The sequence below is a fragment of the Bubalus bubalis genome, chromosome 10 (assembly GCF_019923935.1).
Source record: "Bubalus bubalis isolate 160015118507 breed Murrah chromosome 10, NDDB_SH_1, whole genome shotgun sequence".
In the NCBI taxonomy this organism is placed as follows: Eukaryota; Metazoa; Chordata; class Mammalia; order Artiodactyla; family Bovidae; genus Bubalus; species Bubalus bubalis.
The window spans coordinates 88,629,317-88,645,353 of record NC_059166.1 but is presented as its reverse complement, the minus strand read 5'-3'; the positions used below and the strand labels follow the sequence as shown (position 1 = coordinate 88,645,353).

The following is a 16,037-nucleotide window of genomic DNA, read 5'->3' as shown; positions in this document are numbered from 1 at the left end:
TTAACTTCAAGTGTGGAGAAAGCAACCACAGACTTAGTAATTTGTTAAGCTCCATGAAATTCTTAATGAACTCCTGTGAGCCACTTCGTACGTTGTATGCAGTGGTAGGGCAAGCCAAGGGACTCAGACGACGCTCACGCTTCTACGGGTGCTTGTTTATTTGATATACATAGGCAACAATTCTGACAGTACCAATTAAACCTTACTTTTATTTCTCCAGACAGAGCCAGAGCCTCAATCTAGTTGAAAGAAAAATTTCTTTCCATAAAAACAACTGCCTTTATGTGTTCCATTATATTAAATTTAATATTATATTTAATTCAGTATTAAACTTTATTTTATGATAATATATAACATGTTATATATTATAGTAGTATATATAAATTATATATTACATATATAATTATATTGAAAATTATAATAGTTATATATGTTCACTGTAACAAAAATTAAATGGTACAGAATAATATACGTAAAAAGAAGTCTCACTTCAAAAAGGTGACCATTTAACTCTGTGCCTTGAACATATTTTTTATACTTGCTTGAGCTCTGCCCTATTATTTTTAATTAATATATCATATTCTGTCATAGGATTGTAGTATAATTTGATTAGTATTTAAGTTATTTCTGTGTTTTGTTTTACTAGCAATGACCCAGTGAATTTATAGATGTGTATCTATGTGTATCTTTGCCCATGTATGTGACAAGTTGTAGGATAGATTCATAGAAGTGAAAGATCGTCAAAGGGATAACTTATTAGCATTTAATATTAATAATATAAATACTTATTCCAAATTGCCATCTGAAACTCTTACACTGGTTTACTCTCCCACTAAGAATGTACATGTGTGTCTTCCTACATTGTCATCATCCCTGAGTATTATTGGGGTTTTACCCTTTTGCCAGTCAGATTAAAATTCAATCTGATTGCCTAGAGAAACTCTCTTTCCAGTGAGATTATTTTAAAATAAAAACCTACCCATTTAAGAATACTTTATAATTTTATTTTCCTAATTTAAATTTTTGACCAGCAGAAATTTATTTTGGTTATAAGGAGTGAGGTACAGGTCTTATGTTATTTTTGTTTTCCTTATGTCTAACCATTTGTCCTAACCCTTTTTATTGAATAATCTTATTTTCTTCATTGATTTAAATAGTCCTGTAGACTGAAATCCAGGTCTTTTTATAAACAAAAGTCCTGATATTATCAATAGTTGACCCTTTTCTTATGCTGTTCCTGCCATGAAGAGCTCACACTGACTCAAGGCTCAAATTAGTCATTTACTAAAGTTATCCTGAATGTCGATAGTCATCCTGTAGACTCTTTACTCCAGTAGACTAGACTAGCTCCTTTGAGAGGTGAATGAAATGGGGGTCTTTAGAGTGACATAGTCTTCTGTCTTCTCCATTTGCTTTAAGTGCTGGTGAGAACCAGGAAATATGTTTGACTTTGTCTTGGTATCTCTTAATCTTACTCCAGAAGTAATCTCAGAACTTAGAAAGTAGCCAAATGCAGGTCTTTGCCTTATATACTGTGACACAAAGGTTTCCAGCAGAAAAAATAGATACAAACTACATTTGAATTTTCAAGAGACCAGTAGTTTATCTCTAGAAAATATAGTCAAGCTAGTTTTGCTTTATTTTCATTTTCTTGCAACTTATTTTATTTCTAATATTATGCCTTACACACAGGGACACAATGAACATCACTTGTAGATATCTTCATTTATTTCTGTTGGAGAAGTCTGTGTCTTCACTAAAATAGAAAATATGCATGTGTTTAAGTTTGACAGATTCTATAGCACTGCTCTCAAAATCCCGAAGCATCTTTTATTTCCAGAAATAGTGTATTAAAAAGTAATTTTCCCCCACAGTCTTAGCAGCACTAAATATTATCAACATTGAATATATTAAAAAAAGCTAGAGATGAAATTTGGTTGCAGTAGTTTTTAGGTGGTGGATAAGTTGGGAACATAAGCATGATGTAAGTATGATATTTTCTATGTAATATTTCATTGTGGGTAATTTCTGTAAATTACCACTTTTAATTTGTAAAATTCTTTGATCATTTGCAAATTACCTTTGGACTTCTGTATGGTGATTGGCAGTAAAACTTGTGTTTGTTTATGATTCTAGGTATGGTGTCTGTCTTGGACTTGATGCAAGGTGGTTTCCCATCACGAGCTTCATTTCACGAACTCTACAACATGTATAAAAAGTATATGCCAGATAAACTTGCAAGATTAGATCCAAGACTATTTTGTAAGGTACAAATACTACCTAAATTGAGATTTATTAGCTATAAACTCATTCTTATTAATCCCTAACTGGCACTTAACTTTTATTTTTCAGGCTCTTTTTAAAGCTTTGGGCTTAAATGAAGTTGACTACAAGTTTGGGTTAACTAAAGTATTTTTTAGACCTGGCAAGGTAAATGCATTTTTATTTTAAACTGTAACATAATTAGTATGGAATATTTTTAAGTGTTTAGTGATTTATATTATTCTTAAATTAGATAATCACTTAGAGCATGCATATATATATGGGACAGACATACACAAAATTTTCCCACTGGTGAGAAGTTTCCAATGTATAGCACTCTATAGAGTTTTTGGTTTTTTTTCCTCTAGCTTTGGAGGTATTGAAATCAGAGGATTGTTTAGTTGAATTTTTACTTAAAATAAGGGTTAACCAGGAATACTTCTATTTTAAACAAGTTGAAAGGTTTTCTAAAAAATTGATTCGGTCTTCAGTAATTAAAAGTTTCACAGTACTTTTGAGTGTTCATTGTGAGAATGAGATCTGTTAGAGCATGATAGATGTATTGCATGTAGAAAATTAGACTGGAGTCTGTGCTGACTTCTGTCAAATCATAGAAGGGATGGCTGTATGCATACTTTTGTACTAATACAGTTTTCTTAGGCTACCCATAGTTTTAGTATTTATAGATTCTTGCACTGGTCTTGTACTATGATACAAAATTGAGTTATGGAAGATTTCATGACTTAATACATATGAGGCAGAAATACTTACTTCCCATTCACAGTCTGTTCATAGTATTTTCACCACTCTTGACTTCTTTAATATTGATTGAATATTGCTTTCTCGTAATTTTAAACACAAGTATTATTATGTAATAGACAACTATACTTGTTTGACTTAGCAAAATCATTCGTAAATATCTCTAGTGCCTTGAAGGCTAAATTAATCAGATAAATAAATCTGACTTCACATTTTGAGGCATGAGATGAAATCTGTGTAATGCATTACCAATGTATGCCCTTTCCTGTGAATATTTTTACTGCGTAAAACCTGTATCATCTCTTATCATAAATGGAAGCAAGTTAAAAGAAAATGAATATATAAGTATTCATAGTTGGCTTAGCTGCAGTCATACATATTTATCAGAAACTCAACATTTCTTTTTTCAGATCTATAATAACTATTTTAGGGATTTATGGCTTGATAGAGAAAGCACTTGGTTTTATCTGCCTCCAGAAAAATTAATCAGTCAGAAGGACACAGTGCAGGCACAGGGCAAATTTTCAAAGATCTTTAGTCTCTGTTACCTTTAATTTTGATTATAAGAAGCTGTTATTTTGATAGGTGTGTGACATCCTCAATATATTGTAGTGGGATATTCGGTAAAGGATAGAAATCAATATGTAGTTTGGTGGTAAATTGTGGAAATAATGCATTTTGTGATTTAATAACCTAATAGATGTTTTATTTGTGTTGTCTGTCTCTTAGTAGCAGTTTCTTCTTTCTGATCAAAAGAAGGATGGGGTTGGGAGAGACACAGTAGTTTTGGTGGTACCCAATTTTATAGAGCTGACCTTTGCTTGTACAGTTATCTGGGAATATGGATTTGCCAGTTCAGAGATATACTAGACTTTTTTTCATTCTTCTCGCCATAAAACCTTTTTGCCCATCATCTATAATGGTCATTTAAGATTTTTTTTTTCCCTACTTTTTATTATTGAGTCTTCTAACTAGCAATGAGTAACTCACCCTCCCCGTAACCTCTACAAAACGAGTCCTGGAGGAAGGAAGAGAAAGGCAGCAAAATTCAGTCACGTGTGTCTGGGTTTGCTGTGAAACTCCACTGAGACATGCCTGTGTAACAGGCTTGTGACCCCATACAGAAAGCTAGATTTTGATTTGTGTTCTGGTTATTTTGTATCTCGCTGTGTGTTTAAGCACGTCTGTCTTTTGATATTATTAGTCAATTATTTGATTTCCCAGTTTGCAGAATTTGATCAGATTATGAAGTCTGACCCTGACCACTTAGCACAGCTGGTGAAGAGGGTCAACCACTGGCTAATCTGCAGTCGCTGGAAGAAGGTCCAGTGGTGCTCGCTGTCCGTCATCAAATGTAGGTGTTTTCTTCCACTCTCAGACCTGGAATTATGTTGGAAACGCGTTGGTTTGTGGAATGTTATTAATTTGTCTCAGTGGTGAGAGCTAGGCCACAGGGACTGTGTCACTTACTCACACTATGCCCCTGGTTCCTCACGTAACACCTTACATGTAGTATGTGATAAATTAGTACTTGTCGACTTCCTCAGCTTCTTGAGTGTATGATACTTAGCTTCTTTAATCACATGTATTATAGTTAATTTCATCTTGTTCTAAAAATTCTATCTCACTATCTTGACTCCTTCCCTCTCTCCCCTACTCTCTTTCCCTTGCTCCCCTCTCCCCTCACCATACCCCAGTCTCTGGGACTTAAACCAGAACTTTTCTTTCCACCCACATGGCGTCACCAGAACACACACTGAAAATTTCACAGTTGTATTGTCTCTTCTCTCTTGTCCCTGAAATCATGCCAGTCACCAAACTCTTTTGATTCCCCCTCTAAACACTGCACATCTTTTCTCCTTGTTGCCACTCTCTTCGTGGAACCCCTCTCCCCAGCTTGCATAGTGACTTCAGCGGCTCCCAAACTGGTTTTCCTGGCTTCCCAGGCTTATCTTCCCAGAGTTTCTTATTTAAAGGCTTTGATTATATCTTTTCTGTAATACAGGGCAAAGTCTAAAGTCTTAGAATGTTATAGCAACTACTTATCTCTGACCTAAAACAAGGATGAGGGACAGAATAATGGTGGGTTACCTGATGGTGGTGGTCTATGCAAAACCTTTAGTCATAGGGAGTACTGTCAGTAACTTGATTACAATTTTAAACCCCCGCCCAACTCTCCACCTCACCTGGAACAGTGCTAGAGGCACAGGAAAAGGATTCAGTACATTTCCGCTTACTAATAAAAAAAAATTCCTTTGACCTAATGAGAAGGAACCATGTAAGCAACATACAACCATGAGGTCTTGTTAGTCAACTGTAATATAAATAAAACTATAATAAAATAAGATAACAGAAGCTCTTTCCCCATCACTTTCCAACTGAAATATGATCATACTTTTCACTATAGTTAAATGCTTTCAGCTTTAAACATTGTATTATGATGGAAAACATATTTTTATTAACATTATTTTTACTATACTACTAGTTTGTGGACTATATTGTGCAGTGGTCAAGTCAGTAAGTAGACAGAATCGTTGCAGGATGTTAATGGGGAATGACTCCAGGTCAGATTAGTCTAGGATATTCTGACTGACTGAAGTTAAGTAGAGTCCTTTGTGGTAGGATCCTTAGAGGCCACACGTAGCAGATAGCGTTTCCTGACTTACATTTGACAGGTGAATCCTTTTTTCAAGACACACCTGTTGGACTTCTGTAGTGATACAGTGGTTAAGAATCTGCCTGCCAATGCAGGGGACACGGGTTCAATCCCTGGTCTGGGAAGATCCCACATGCACGGAGCAACCCAGCCTGTGTGCCAGAACTACTGAGTCTGCACTCCGGAGTCCACTGCAGCTACCGAAGCCCATGCAGCTAGATCCTGTGCTCCACTATCCTGTTGAGAAGCCACTACAGTGAAGAATAGCCCCAGCTCGCTGCAACTAGAGAAAGCTCACATGCAGCAATGAAAAAAAAGTGCACCTGATAAAAAAGAAAAAAGACACACGTTTTAACCTTTCTTAAGCCAGTATTGCATAGGACAGTTTAGGACAGTTTGGGACACATTAGTGTAGTGTAACAAGGAAATAGCATATTTAAACTGTACACTTAGCCATATAGTTGATATACTTTTTGTTTTAAGAAGTTTAAGGAACTAAAGGAATGTGCCAATTTTGATGTTTGGTATAATACGTTCATCAAGATTTTTATGTTTCTTGAGGATTGCTTTGTGGAATGAGTGGTTTTTAGAAATACTGTAAATCTAATTTAAGCTAAATAATTTTCTATCATTATATTTTCCTCTTACACATAGTGAAAAACAAAATAAAATATCGAGCTGAAGCCTGCATTAAAATGCAGAAAACTATTCGAATGTGGCTTTGCAAAAGGAGACACAAACCTCGGTAAGATGAATAGAGTCTAAAGAATCCAAGATACCTGTTTATCCTAATATAAAATGGCTATAAGATCAAAATGAAGAGCAGTTTGCATACTCAGAATTTTCTTTTTCCTCGTGTTCTTTGTAAAAAGATGTTAGTCTGTTACTTATTGGATGTTAATTAATTTCTTCATTCATTCATTCATTACTTGCCTCATTCTGTAAAAGGATTTGAAATAGCATAGATTCAGTTCAGTTCAGTTCAGTCGCTCAGTTGTGTCCGACTCTGTGACCCCATGAACCGCAGTACGCCAGGCCTCCCTGTCCATCACCAACTCCCGGCGTTTATCCAAACTCATGTCCATTGAGTTGGTGATGCCATCCAACCATCTCATTCTCTGTCATCCCCTTCTCCTCCTGCCCTCAATCTTTCCCAGCATCAAGGTCTTTTCCAGGGAGTCAGCTCTTCGCATCAGGTGGCCAAAATATTGGAGTTTCAGCTTCAACATCAGTCCTTCCAGTGAACACCCAGGACTGATCTTTAGGATGAACTGGTTGGATATCCTTGCAGTCCAAGGGACTCGCAAGAGTCTTATCCAACACCACAGTTCAAAAGCATCAATTCTTCAATGCTCAGCTTTCTCTATAGTCCAACTCTCATATCCATACATGACTACTAGAAAAATCATAGCCTTGACTAGACGGACCTTTGTTGGCAAAGCGATGTCTCTGTCAATATGCTGTCTAGGTTGGTCATAACTTTCCTTCCAGGGAGTAAATATCTTTTAAATTCATGGCTGCAATCACCATCTGCAGTGATTTTGGAGCCCCCAAAAATAAAGTCAGCCACTGTTTCTACTGTTTCCCCATCTACTTGTCATGAAGTGATGGGACCAGATGCCATGATCTTAGTTTTCTGAATGTTGAGCTTTAAGCCAGCTTTTCACTCTTCTCTTTCACTTTCATCAAGAGGCTCTTTAGTTCTTCACTTTCTGCCATATGGGTTAGATTAGAGAAATGTAAACAGTATAAGAGATTGAAAGGAGCTGTTTTATTCTGATTATTTTAGTGACTTGAGTTTATTAGTAAATGTCAAATTGACATTGTTTTTAAAAACATCTCATTAATGTTTTGACCATAATTTTCAAGATTTTCTGTAGGAATTATACTGTGTCACTGTAAATTTAGCCTTTATTTCTTATTTGATTCTTTTATTATTAGAAATTTTAAATGTGGAGGTCTGAATAACTGTTCATCTATTACACATTTTCAAAGCAATTAGTCTTTAAAGTTTTTCTTTAAATTTTTAATTTAAAGAAATTTTAAATTACTCTTTAAAATTTAAAGAATTTTAATTCTCAAATTCTTCAGTGTAAGTATAGAAGTCTTAAATCTTACTGACAGATATTAATGTCATTCACATCCATATCTGATGATTTCTTTTAACCTCAACAAAAGACCTTAAAAAAAAGAAGAATATTGCATAACATGAAAACAGAAGTATTCTATTTAGTCATATTTTTAGCATTTAATTAAAATGAAAAATCTATTTCTATGATTAAATGGTAGAATTAAACTGATAAAGTATTATCTTTGCAGCATTGATGGCCTGGTTAAGGTGGGCACACTGAAAAAACGGCTCGATAAATTTAATGAAGTAGTAAGTGCATTGAAAGATGGAAAACCAGAGATGAATAAACAGGTCAAGGACCTTGAAATTTCTATTGATGCTTTAATGGCCAAAATTAAGGTATGTAGTTTTAACCCAAATGACTTTTGACTTTTAAAAACAGTTTAAATTTTTTTGTTACTATATTGAAATTTTATAGAAAAATGTCCTTTTTTAAAAAAAATACAGACTGTTACATGTGTTGAGTCTCAGTGATAAGTGATAGTCATATTATTTTCTCTACTCTGTGTTTGAAATTTTTCATAGCAAAAAAATTAAAATGAAGACAATTTTTGTGCAATTCGTTTGTTGCTAGGAAAGATTTTTCCAAAATATTAACTAAAATATTATCCTCCTTTGGTAAGCTTTTGCAAAATCATTACTGAGAGAAAATTAATGCAAATTATTTTATTTTGTTTCATGTTTTTCTACTTTCAGAAACTAATTTTTAAATTTTAAAAGTAATGTAATATTATCAAAAATTTGGAGAAAATCTCCTCCACATCTTTACCCCTCACACTAACACATTCATCTATATACTATTACATATTCCTCTCAATCTTATTTTATATGCACATATTTTTGCATCATTCTTATAAGGTACATTTTATTTCACATTCCTATCATTATGTTATTGCCTCATCCCTATTATTAAATTATTTTCATATAGGTTATATCATAAATTACTTAACTTTCATGAAATAACAATTAATTTTCTCCCATATTTTGTAAGAAATAACAAGAGGGCCTCTTTGGTTTTGCTTTTTGTTTGATTACTAGTGGGATTGAAAATTTTTTCTTTGTGCTTGTTTGTTGATTATGTTCTATCTAGTCATATCTTTTTCTATTATATTTTAGGGCCTCAATGTTTTTCTCATTGACTTTCATAATTCATTGCAGTTATGTGAGATATAATATCTTAAAGTGAGGCTTTTAGATACTTTCTACAGATAATGATAAATCTTGGAGTAAGAATGGAGAAAAGTCAAGAGAAAACTGAAAATGCTTTGGATAGCTATTTGGATAGCCTTAAAATCAGATAGATCTGATTTTACAGATCTGTCCGGAGCCACCCCTGTTTATGCGGTATTAATCAATTAAAATCAACCCAGCCACATTTAAGAAAATCATCCAACAATTTTGGGTATAATGATAATTTCTTAAATATTCCCGAGGTATTATTTGATCATTAATATTAAAGGATAGTAAATTCTGACAAAGTTAATCATTTCTTAAAAAATAAACTCTAACTACAGTATATTAGTTTGTCCACAGTACACTCTTAAGATACTTGATTGATAGGAAGTAGACTCAAATTTTGTTTATAGAGATAACTTAAAATTTTTAATATTATTTAATATTTAAACAATATAAAAAGATAATGGGCCTACTGCTTACCAGCTTTTTCAGTTTTGCTGTGTATGTGTATGTTGGTTTGTTTTTTTTAATTGTGGTAAAACACATACCATTAAACTTACCACCTTAACCATTTTTTAAATGTACAGTTCAGTGGTGTTTAGTGTGTTCAAATTGTTGTACAACAGAAGAGATAACTTTTTAAGTGTACGTCCATTGTATTGTTTCTTTAAGTCCACGATGATGACAAGGGAACAAATACAGAAAGAATATGATGCTCTAGTTAAAAGCTCAGAGGTCCTTCTCAGCGCATTACAGAAAAAAAAGCAGCAGGAAGAAGAAGCAGAAAGGCTAAGGCGCATTCAAGAAGAAATGGAAAAAGAAAGAAAAAGACGTGAAGAAGATGAACAACGTCGAAGAAAGGAGGAGGAGGAAAGGCGGATGTAAGGCATTTATGTTGTTGCCTTGGATTAGAAACTGACACCATACTGAACTCTGAAGTGTTGATGGTGGTTAATGAATATTCTTATCTGTAAAAGTGATATTCTTATATTTAAATACTGATTTTAGAAGTTTGAAAATGGAGAAAGTAAGCTCCCTTTACAATAACATAAAATGATTTTAATTATAATCTGAATTTTGGTTAAACTCACACCTGAGGGTTTCTTAACTTCTTTTTGAAACTGACTTTCATATTATTTTATGATCTAGGAAGAAAGTACTTCTCAGCAGTTTTAAAACTGATAAAATTTTGGAAGCTTGCCGTAGTAGGACAGACAGAAGGAATATATGAGTTGTCTAATTGGAGAGGCAGTGTGATCAAGACCTTACAAATAGGCTTGGTAACCAAGTTAATCCAGAGATGGTAAAGGTTATGGAGTATAATTATATTTCTTTTGTTTCTAAAGAGCTGCTATCAAAGTTATATTTTATTTTTCAAAAAATAAGTTAATAATGTAATAGCCAGGAGGTTAATTTGATTTCCCATTTTGTAACATTTATTTATTAACAGTTAAATTTTCTTCTGAAGAGTTTCTTATTTTCTGTTAATTTTTGAAGAGTTTTCTAATTTTTTTTTTTTTTTTTTTTTTAGGAAACTTGAGATGGAAGCAAAGAGAAAACAAGAAGAAGAAGAAAGAAAGAAAAGGGAAGATGATGAAAAACGTATTCAGGTCTGTACTCTCTAGGCAGTCAGACTGAATTCTTACTAAATAGAATCTGCAAAACTGTAAAACAAGATCTTCATTTACTAGATAAATTGTCATTGATTTATCCTAGAGAGCAAAGGCAGTTTCGGAAGTGGTTATGGGAAGGGACTTTGGAGCTAGGGAAGTGAGTTCAAATCCAGCCTCTCACTGACAGAAATTGTGATATTGCAGGAGTTACAGTGAGTGACTGTGGGCCACAGTTTTCTTTCTGGAATGGAGATAAATAATAATTGTGAGCATTAAATGAGGTAATACCTATTAAAGCATTTAGAACAGTGCCTTGTTTAGTAAGTATTAGTTTGTTATTATTCAGAGGGGGAAAGTCAGATCAGCATTCAGTCACAACATAATTATCTAATATTTTAAAATGTTATTTTATAACTTTGTAGATGCTAATATTAATAGGATTAAGATATTCTACCTCCACCATCTTTTTTTTTTTTAATCCATGTCTGAGAATAATTAATCCTATTTTGAGTATCTGTCTTGTTTTTCTGATTTATCCTGAACACAATCAAGACTTTAAATTCCTGAAATCTGCAGTGTAGGTGTTGGTATTCAGGTCACACCAAGGCTACTGATGTAATGTTTGGGAGACTCATATTCTAGTGATAGAATGGCGGATTCTTGTTTTGGGCATGAGGAAACATTAATCATAATATAGAAGGGGAAAAGACGGGAGATTTCTGGTTAAAGAGTATGTATTTCTTAGTTTAAAAAAAAAATGAAAAGAAAAACGTGTATGGAGCAAGTGTGCATAGTGAGGGGGATGAGCAAGTAAACAAGCGGAGATGCCCGGCGTCAAGGCCTTCTGTGCCGGCAGGCAGAGGTGGAGGCGCAGCTGGCCCGGCAGCGGGAGGAGGAGTCCCAGCAGCAGGCGGTTCTGGAGCAGGAGCGCCGGGACCGAGAGCTGGCGCTACGTATCGCCCGGAGCGAGGCCGAGCTCATCAGCGACGAGGCACAGGCCGACCCTGCGGCGCTGCGCAGGTACCGCGTGTGGGCCGGGGGCGAGCGGGGCACGCAGGTGGGCGGGGGCACAGATGGGCGGGGGCACAGATGGGCGGGGTGGGGCTCTCGGGTGGGCGGAGCGATGCCGCCTGGGGGAGGGCGCTGCTGCTTTTACTCACCTGCCGCCTTGCCTCTCCTTCCACGGAGAGGGAAGTAGGGGGAAAATCACGTTGCCTAGGTCCTGGTATATTTGCCACTTAAAAATTATTTGTATTTACTTTTACACTGAAGTCAGTGAAACTGTTGATTTCATCAAGCTGTGTTGAAAATTAAAACTGCTATTTCAGTTCATAACTACTTAAAGGAAACATCTTGGTTTACTCTGAAACTATCAAAGAATATTGTATAAAGGGTAGACAGTTTTTAAATATCTGCCACTAGATACTGGCATAAAAATGGTGAATATGTTATAATCCAGCTTAATATATTTGAGGCTGGAATGTATTGCAAATTTTTCAAATGTATCATGTACCCTAACCCCTGAGAAATTTTACACATACACATACCTTTCCCCATTGTGATTTAGAATAAATAAGATTTACCTTTCCAAGAAGGCAGATTAATCACATGGAAATAACTTTGCTCCTCAGGTCTGAATTACTCTAATTACTCTGAATTACTCTAAATAGTATGGAGTGTGGAGGTGTCAGGTCAGTTTATTTCTCTTCCTTGGTTCTTGTCTCCTTGCAACAAAAATTTGGAGCAATGGACCAAAAAGCGTTAAACAAAGACAAGTTACAGCTCATTTCAGCTTAAGCAGACAGATCTTGTATTAGTCGGACACTCCCAAAGGAGGGCTCCTCACCCTTCCTATCCAGTCCTCTTGGCTTCCCTCTTTTATTCTTCCAGTCTCCTCCTTTCTGTTATGCCTGGTTCAAAGTAGGGCTCGTACCCTCCACCAGTCAATGAAAGGGAATGCAAATAGGCATACCCTCAAGGCCGATTAACAATTTCAAGTTATATAACAGCAGAATGTGTTGCTTATGTCTTCCTATAATTCAGTCTGTTATAATTAGATTAGATGTAGAATATTCATCAGCCCTTACTGGGCTCCTCATGGCCAAAGGTTACTTGGAGAAGCCTCTTTTGTATCCACTGTGTTAGTAGGGTGCCTGTGCAGGAGTTGAAAAGTCTCTGTGGTTATCTTCTAGCATCTGTGAGCTCTCCTAGGTGTGTCTGGGATGGAGTTTAGAAATCAGATTGCATCCTTTTCAGCCAGGCCTCCCCTTGCTGCTCATGTCTAACTTCCTACTGAACAGAGGAATATGGAAGTTCTTGGTAAAAGTTGAAGGAAGTTTTACTATAACAGATTCATTTTTAAAAATATAGAATGTACAGACATTAGTTATTATTATTTATTTGTAAAAACAAAACTCATTTGTGGAATTCCTTTATGCATAAGTACCTATGTTGTATATATATTGGGGGCCTGTGTATAACCGTACTTTTCAGAATGTCCAAGTGCTGTTTATGACAGAATAATTAAAACACAACCACTAGATGTTGCTATTTCCTTGTGAAAGGTAGAAAATTTGGTCCACATTGGAACGTGGCAATTAGATTTCATTTAGCTGAAAACAAAGACAGGTAAGGAAAAGGGTATGTTAAGTTGCCTTTGCACGTTTTGTAGTGAGTGATTATATTGGGGAACTCTGGAGTTTGAATTATACATGAAAGTTATATTTAAATTGAATAGGCCTATGTGTTATAATAATTTTTGAGCTCATTGGTTTGGAGCCACTCTTTGGGCTCTTAATTACTAACATTCTTACTCTAGTTAAAGTGAGTTTGCTTGATACTGGCTTTTTAACTGCAGGTTCAGCCCAGCTGCTAGTCAGTTCCTTCCACATGCCTCTTGGTGATGTGTCTGGAGCCTTTGTGGATAACCAGCTAGTGGGCTAGGCCGGGTTCCCAGTGAGCCAAGGCTGGCCATGATGTGTGTGAGGAAGTTCCACACTTGACAGAGCTGACATTATTAAGGCTGAAGCTCTTTAGTGAAAAACTCTTTAGTGGAGCCCTTGTTGGTATTTATGGCTTAACTCTGTGTTTAAGCATTTGAAATATTTAGCTGTATCCAGTGTCATTCCGTGTACTGTGAATAAAATACTAGCTCATATGTGGATTCCTTCCCATCCTCAGAAAGATGCAGTTCATCCAGTGTGAGTGGTCTCGGATAGGGTGGAGCATTTAGGAACTTTAGCATAAGGGATGAGCTACATATGATTTAAATTAAACAGCATTAACTGGGTGATGGGATCACTACGAAGTAATTGGGTGATGGGATCACTACGAAGTAATTAGGAGATATGCAAGTAGTTATGACTTGAACGGCAGAAGAGTTTTAGTTCTCCTGTGGGGTAGCTGTAGGGATGATGTCCCCTCCTTGGACTGTCCCTTCAGGTCCTTTCTGCCAGCTGTCTTCCAGGAAGCTTTTCCTGACCCTCGGTTCCCTGTGAACTCCTTCACTTCTGAACTGCCTGGTTATTTTATACGCTGTACTACAAGCATTAACACTTTATTGTGGATGATGTTCTCTATGTATTTTCCCATGTTTGATTATTTTATCTTACTCCATGGGCTACAACTAAGTGTTTTTGAGTGTTTATGTTACGTTAGTTAGCACTGAACTCTTTCTAACATGTTTATGAGTAAGAACCTAAGTAACTCTGTTCTCAATATATGGCATGAAAATGTTCTTGCGGTCTGTGATATATTTAAAAATATATATGTAGATAGATTCTGCTGCAGTAAACAATTTTAAGTTACTTTTCCAGCTTGGATTTCCATCCAGTAACTTCTAAGTAAGAATTGTTTCCTACGCATGTAATGTATTTCAAATTATGATCTCATTTAATAACACTAATGATCCTTGATGCAAAGTAATGATTTCACATTATCTAATATTATCATTTCTAGATTCTACTAAAACCAAACACAAACCCCACATAAGTAATTTTTTAAAATCTAGATATAATATATTCACTCTTTAATTTTCATGGAATGCCTTAGTTTATTCTTTTCTAATCATTTGTAATGAAGATTTAAAAACATTAAAATTCTGAGCGTTCTCATACATAGGTTAAATAGAGATAATGGAGTTTTGAAAATCAATTTTCAAAGTCACTGAAACACAAATTTTGCACAATCCAGATTTTCACAGTTCAGAATTGGTTATGGTATTGACTAAAATATATGTATTCTTTTCACAGAATTAATGGAACAAGACGCACAATGACACCGTATGTCATTTCCCTTTTAAAGTTGACTTAATCATGTAACCTTTTTTTTCTCTTTTTTAATAGGTTGTGGATACTTTTTAGGAGAAATATTTTCCTCATTGAAGTAAATTTTATGTCCTTGTTACTATCATCATCATTATTATTTTTCCCAGGAAAGATGTTTATGCTCCTTTTTGGTGTTCAGTCACAGTAGTTCATGATTTGGTTTCTTTGTGTTTGCTAACTTTGTTTAAACTTTAACACCCATTTTATGTGTTTTTAATTTCCCTTACTGATGTCTTTATAGAAGTAGATAAAGAGATATAAATAAGAATAAGCAAAATATTTAAAGTGTTTGAATCATGGCAGATAGCTGTCTTGCAGTATGTGTAATAGTTTATTCTGCTAACACCTAAAACAGCTCATAATTTGAAGTTATATATATGTATTGTTAATTGTGGTGTTTGTGTATCTTTTTGTTATGAAAATGTCCCCACAGAGAGAATCTAAGTAACATTTTGGGATATACATATACATTATATGCACAAAATATACTTTTTGCGTATATTTTTGTATATGTGCTATATATATAAAATTTGGAAGTTTGTTTAACAGCTTTTATTTTTCCAGCTGTACCTTTTATAGTGAAGGTTCTTAACTCTATCAGATCCCAGTACCAATAACAAATGTTTCATAAATGATGCAACCTCCTTTAATAGTTTTCTCTAAATAATACACATAAAAGAGAAATAAAAAGACAGCAGTCTATAATTATTTTATTTTATTTTTATTATATTTTATTTATTTTAATATGAAAGTGCTGACTCTCAACTATAAGAAAACGATAGTAGGTAGTCAGATGTTTTCACATATACAAAGAATCACCATGAATGCAACAGCTACCAGTGCAAGTTGATGTAAGAAATTTGTTTTAGTCAGTTAAATGCCGTGAGATCTTCTCCTTTATGATCAGGGCCCAGCTCTGAGTCCCGAAGCAAACATGGCCATCTTCTTTTCTCTTGATTTTTGCTGATTTATAAGATTTTTGGGGTTACCAGAGTCTGATGAATAGAATGAATGAATGACTGATTATGAAGGAAGAGAACAAAACAGGAAAATAAAATATTAATGAAGCTGATGAACATGATTACATGAACATTCCATTACACAGAATTAAGCAG

General features: G+C 34.9%; 1 protein-coding gene across 5 annotated transcripts in view; it reads left to right on the top strand.

The window, feature by feature from the left end:
- Positions 1-16,037, top strand: part of MYO6 (myosin VI) — a 155,838-nt gene that overhangs the window by 122,274 nt on the left and 17,527 nt on the right. For 3 of the 5 annotated variants that reach the window (XM_025294855.3, XM_006061992.4, XM_044924499.2), the window contains exons 21-30: positions 2,137-2,267; positions 2,353-2,430; positions 4,246-4,375; positions 6,332-6,422; positions 7,997-8,147; positions 9,657-9,865; positions 10,516-10,594; positions 11,454-11,617; positions 14,413-14,439; positions 14,848-14,877. In XM_025294855.3, coding sequence (XP_025150640.3) covers positions 2,137-2,267; positions 2,353-2,430; positions 4,246-4,375; positions 6,332-6,422; positions 7,997-8,147; positions 9,657-9,865; positions 10,516-10,594; positions 11,454-11,617; positions 14,413-14,439; positions 14,848-14,877 — 1,090 coding nt within the window. The remainder of the gene's footprint in view (positions 1-2,136; positions 2,268-2,352; positions 2,431-4,245; positions 4,376-6,331; positions 6,423-7,996; positions 8,148-9,656; positions 9,866-10,515; positions 10,595-11,453; positions 11,618-14,412; positions 14,440-14,847; positions 14,878-16,037) is intronic. The other 2 variants (XM_025294859.3, XM_025294858.3) reach the window with 1 other exon arrangement.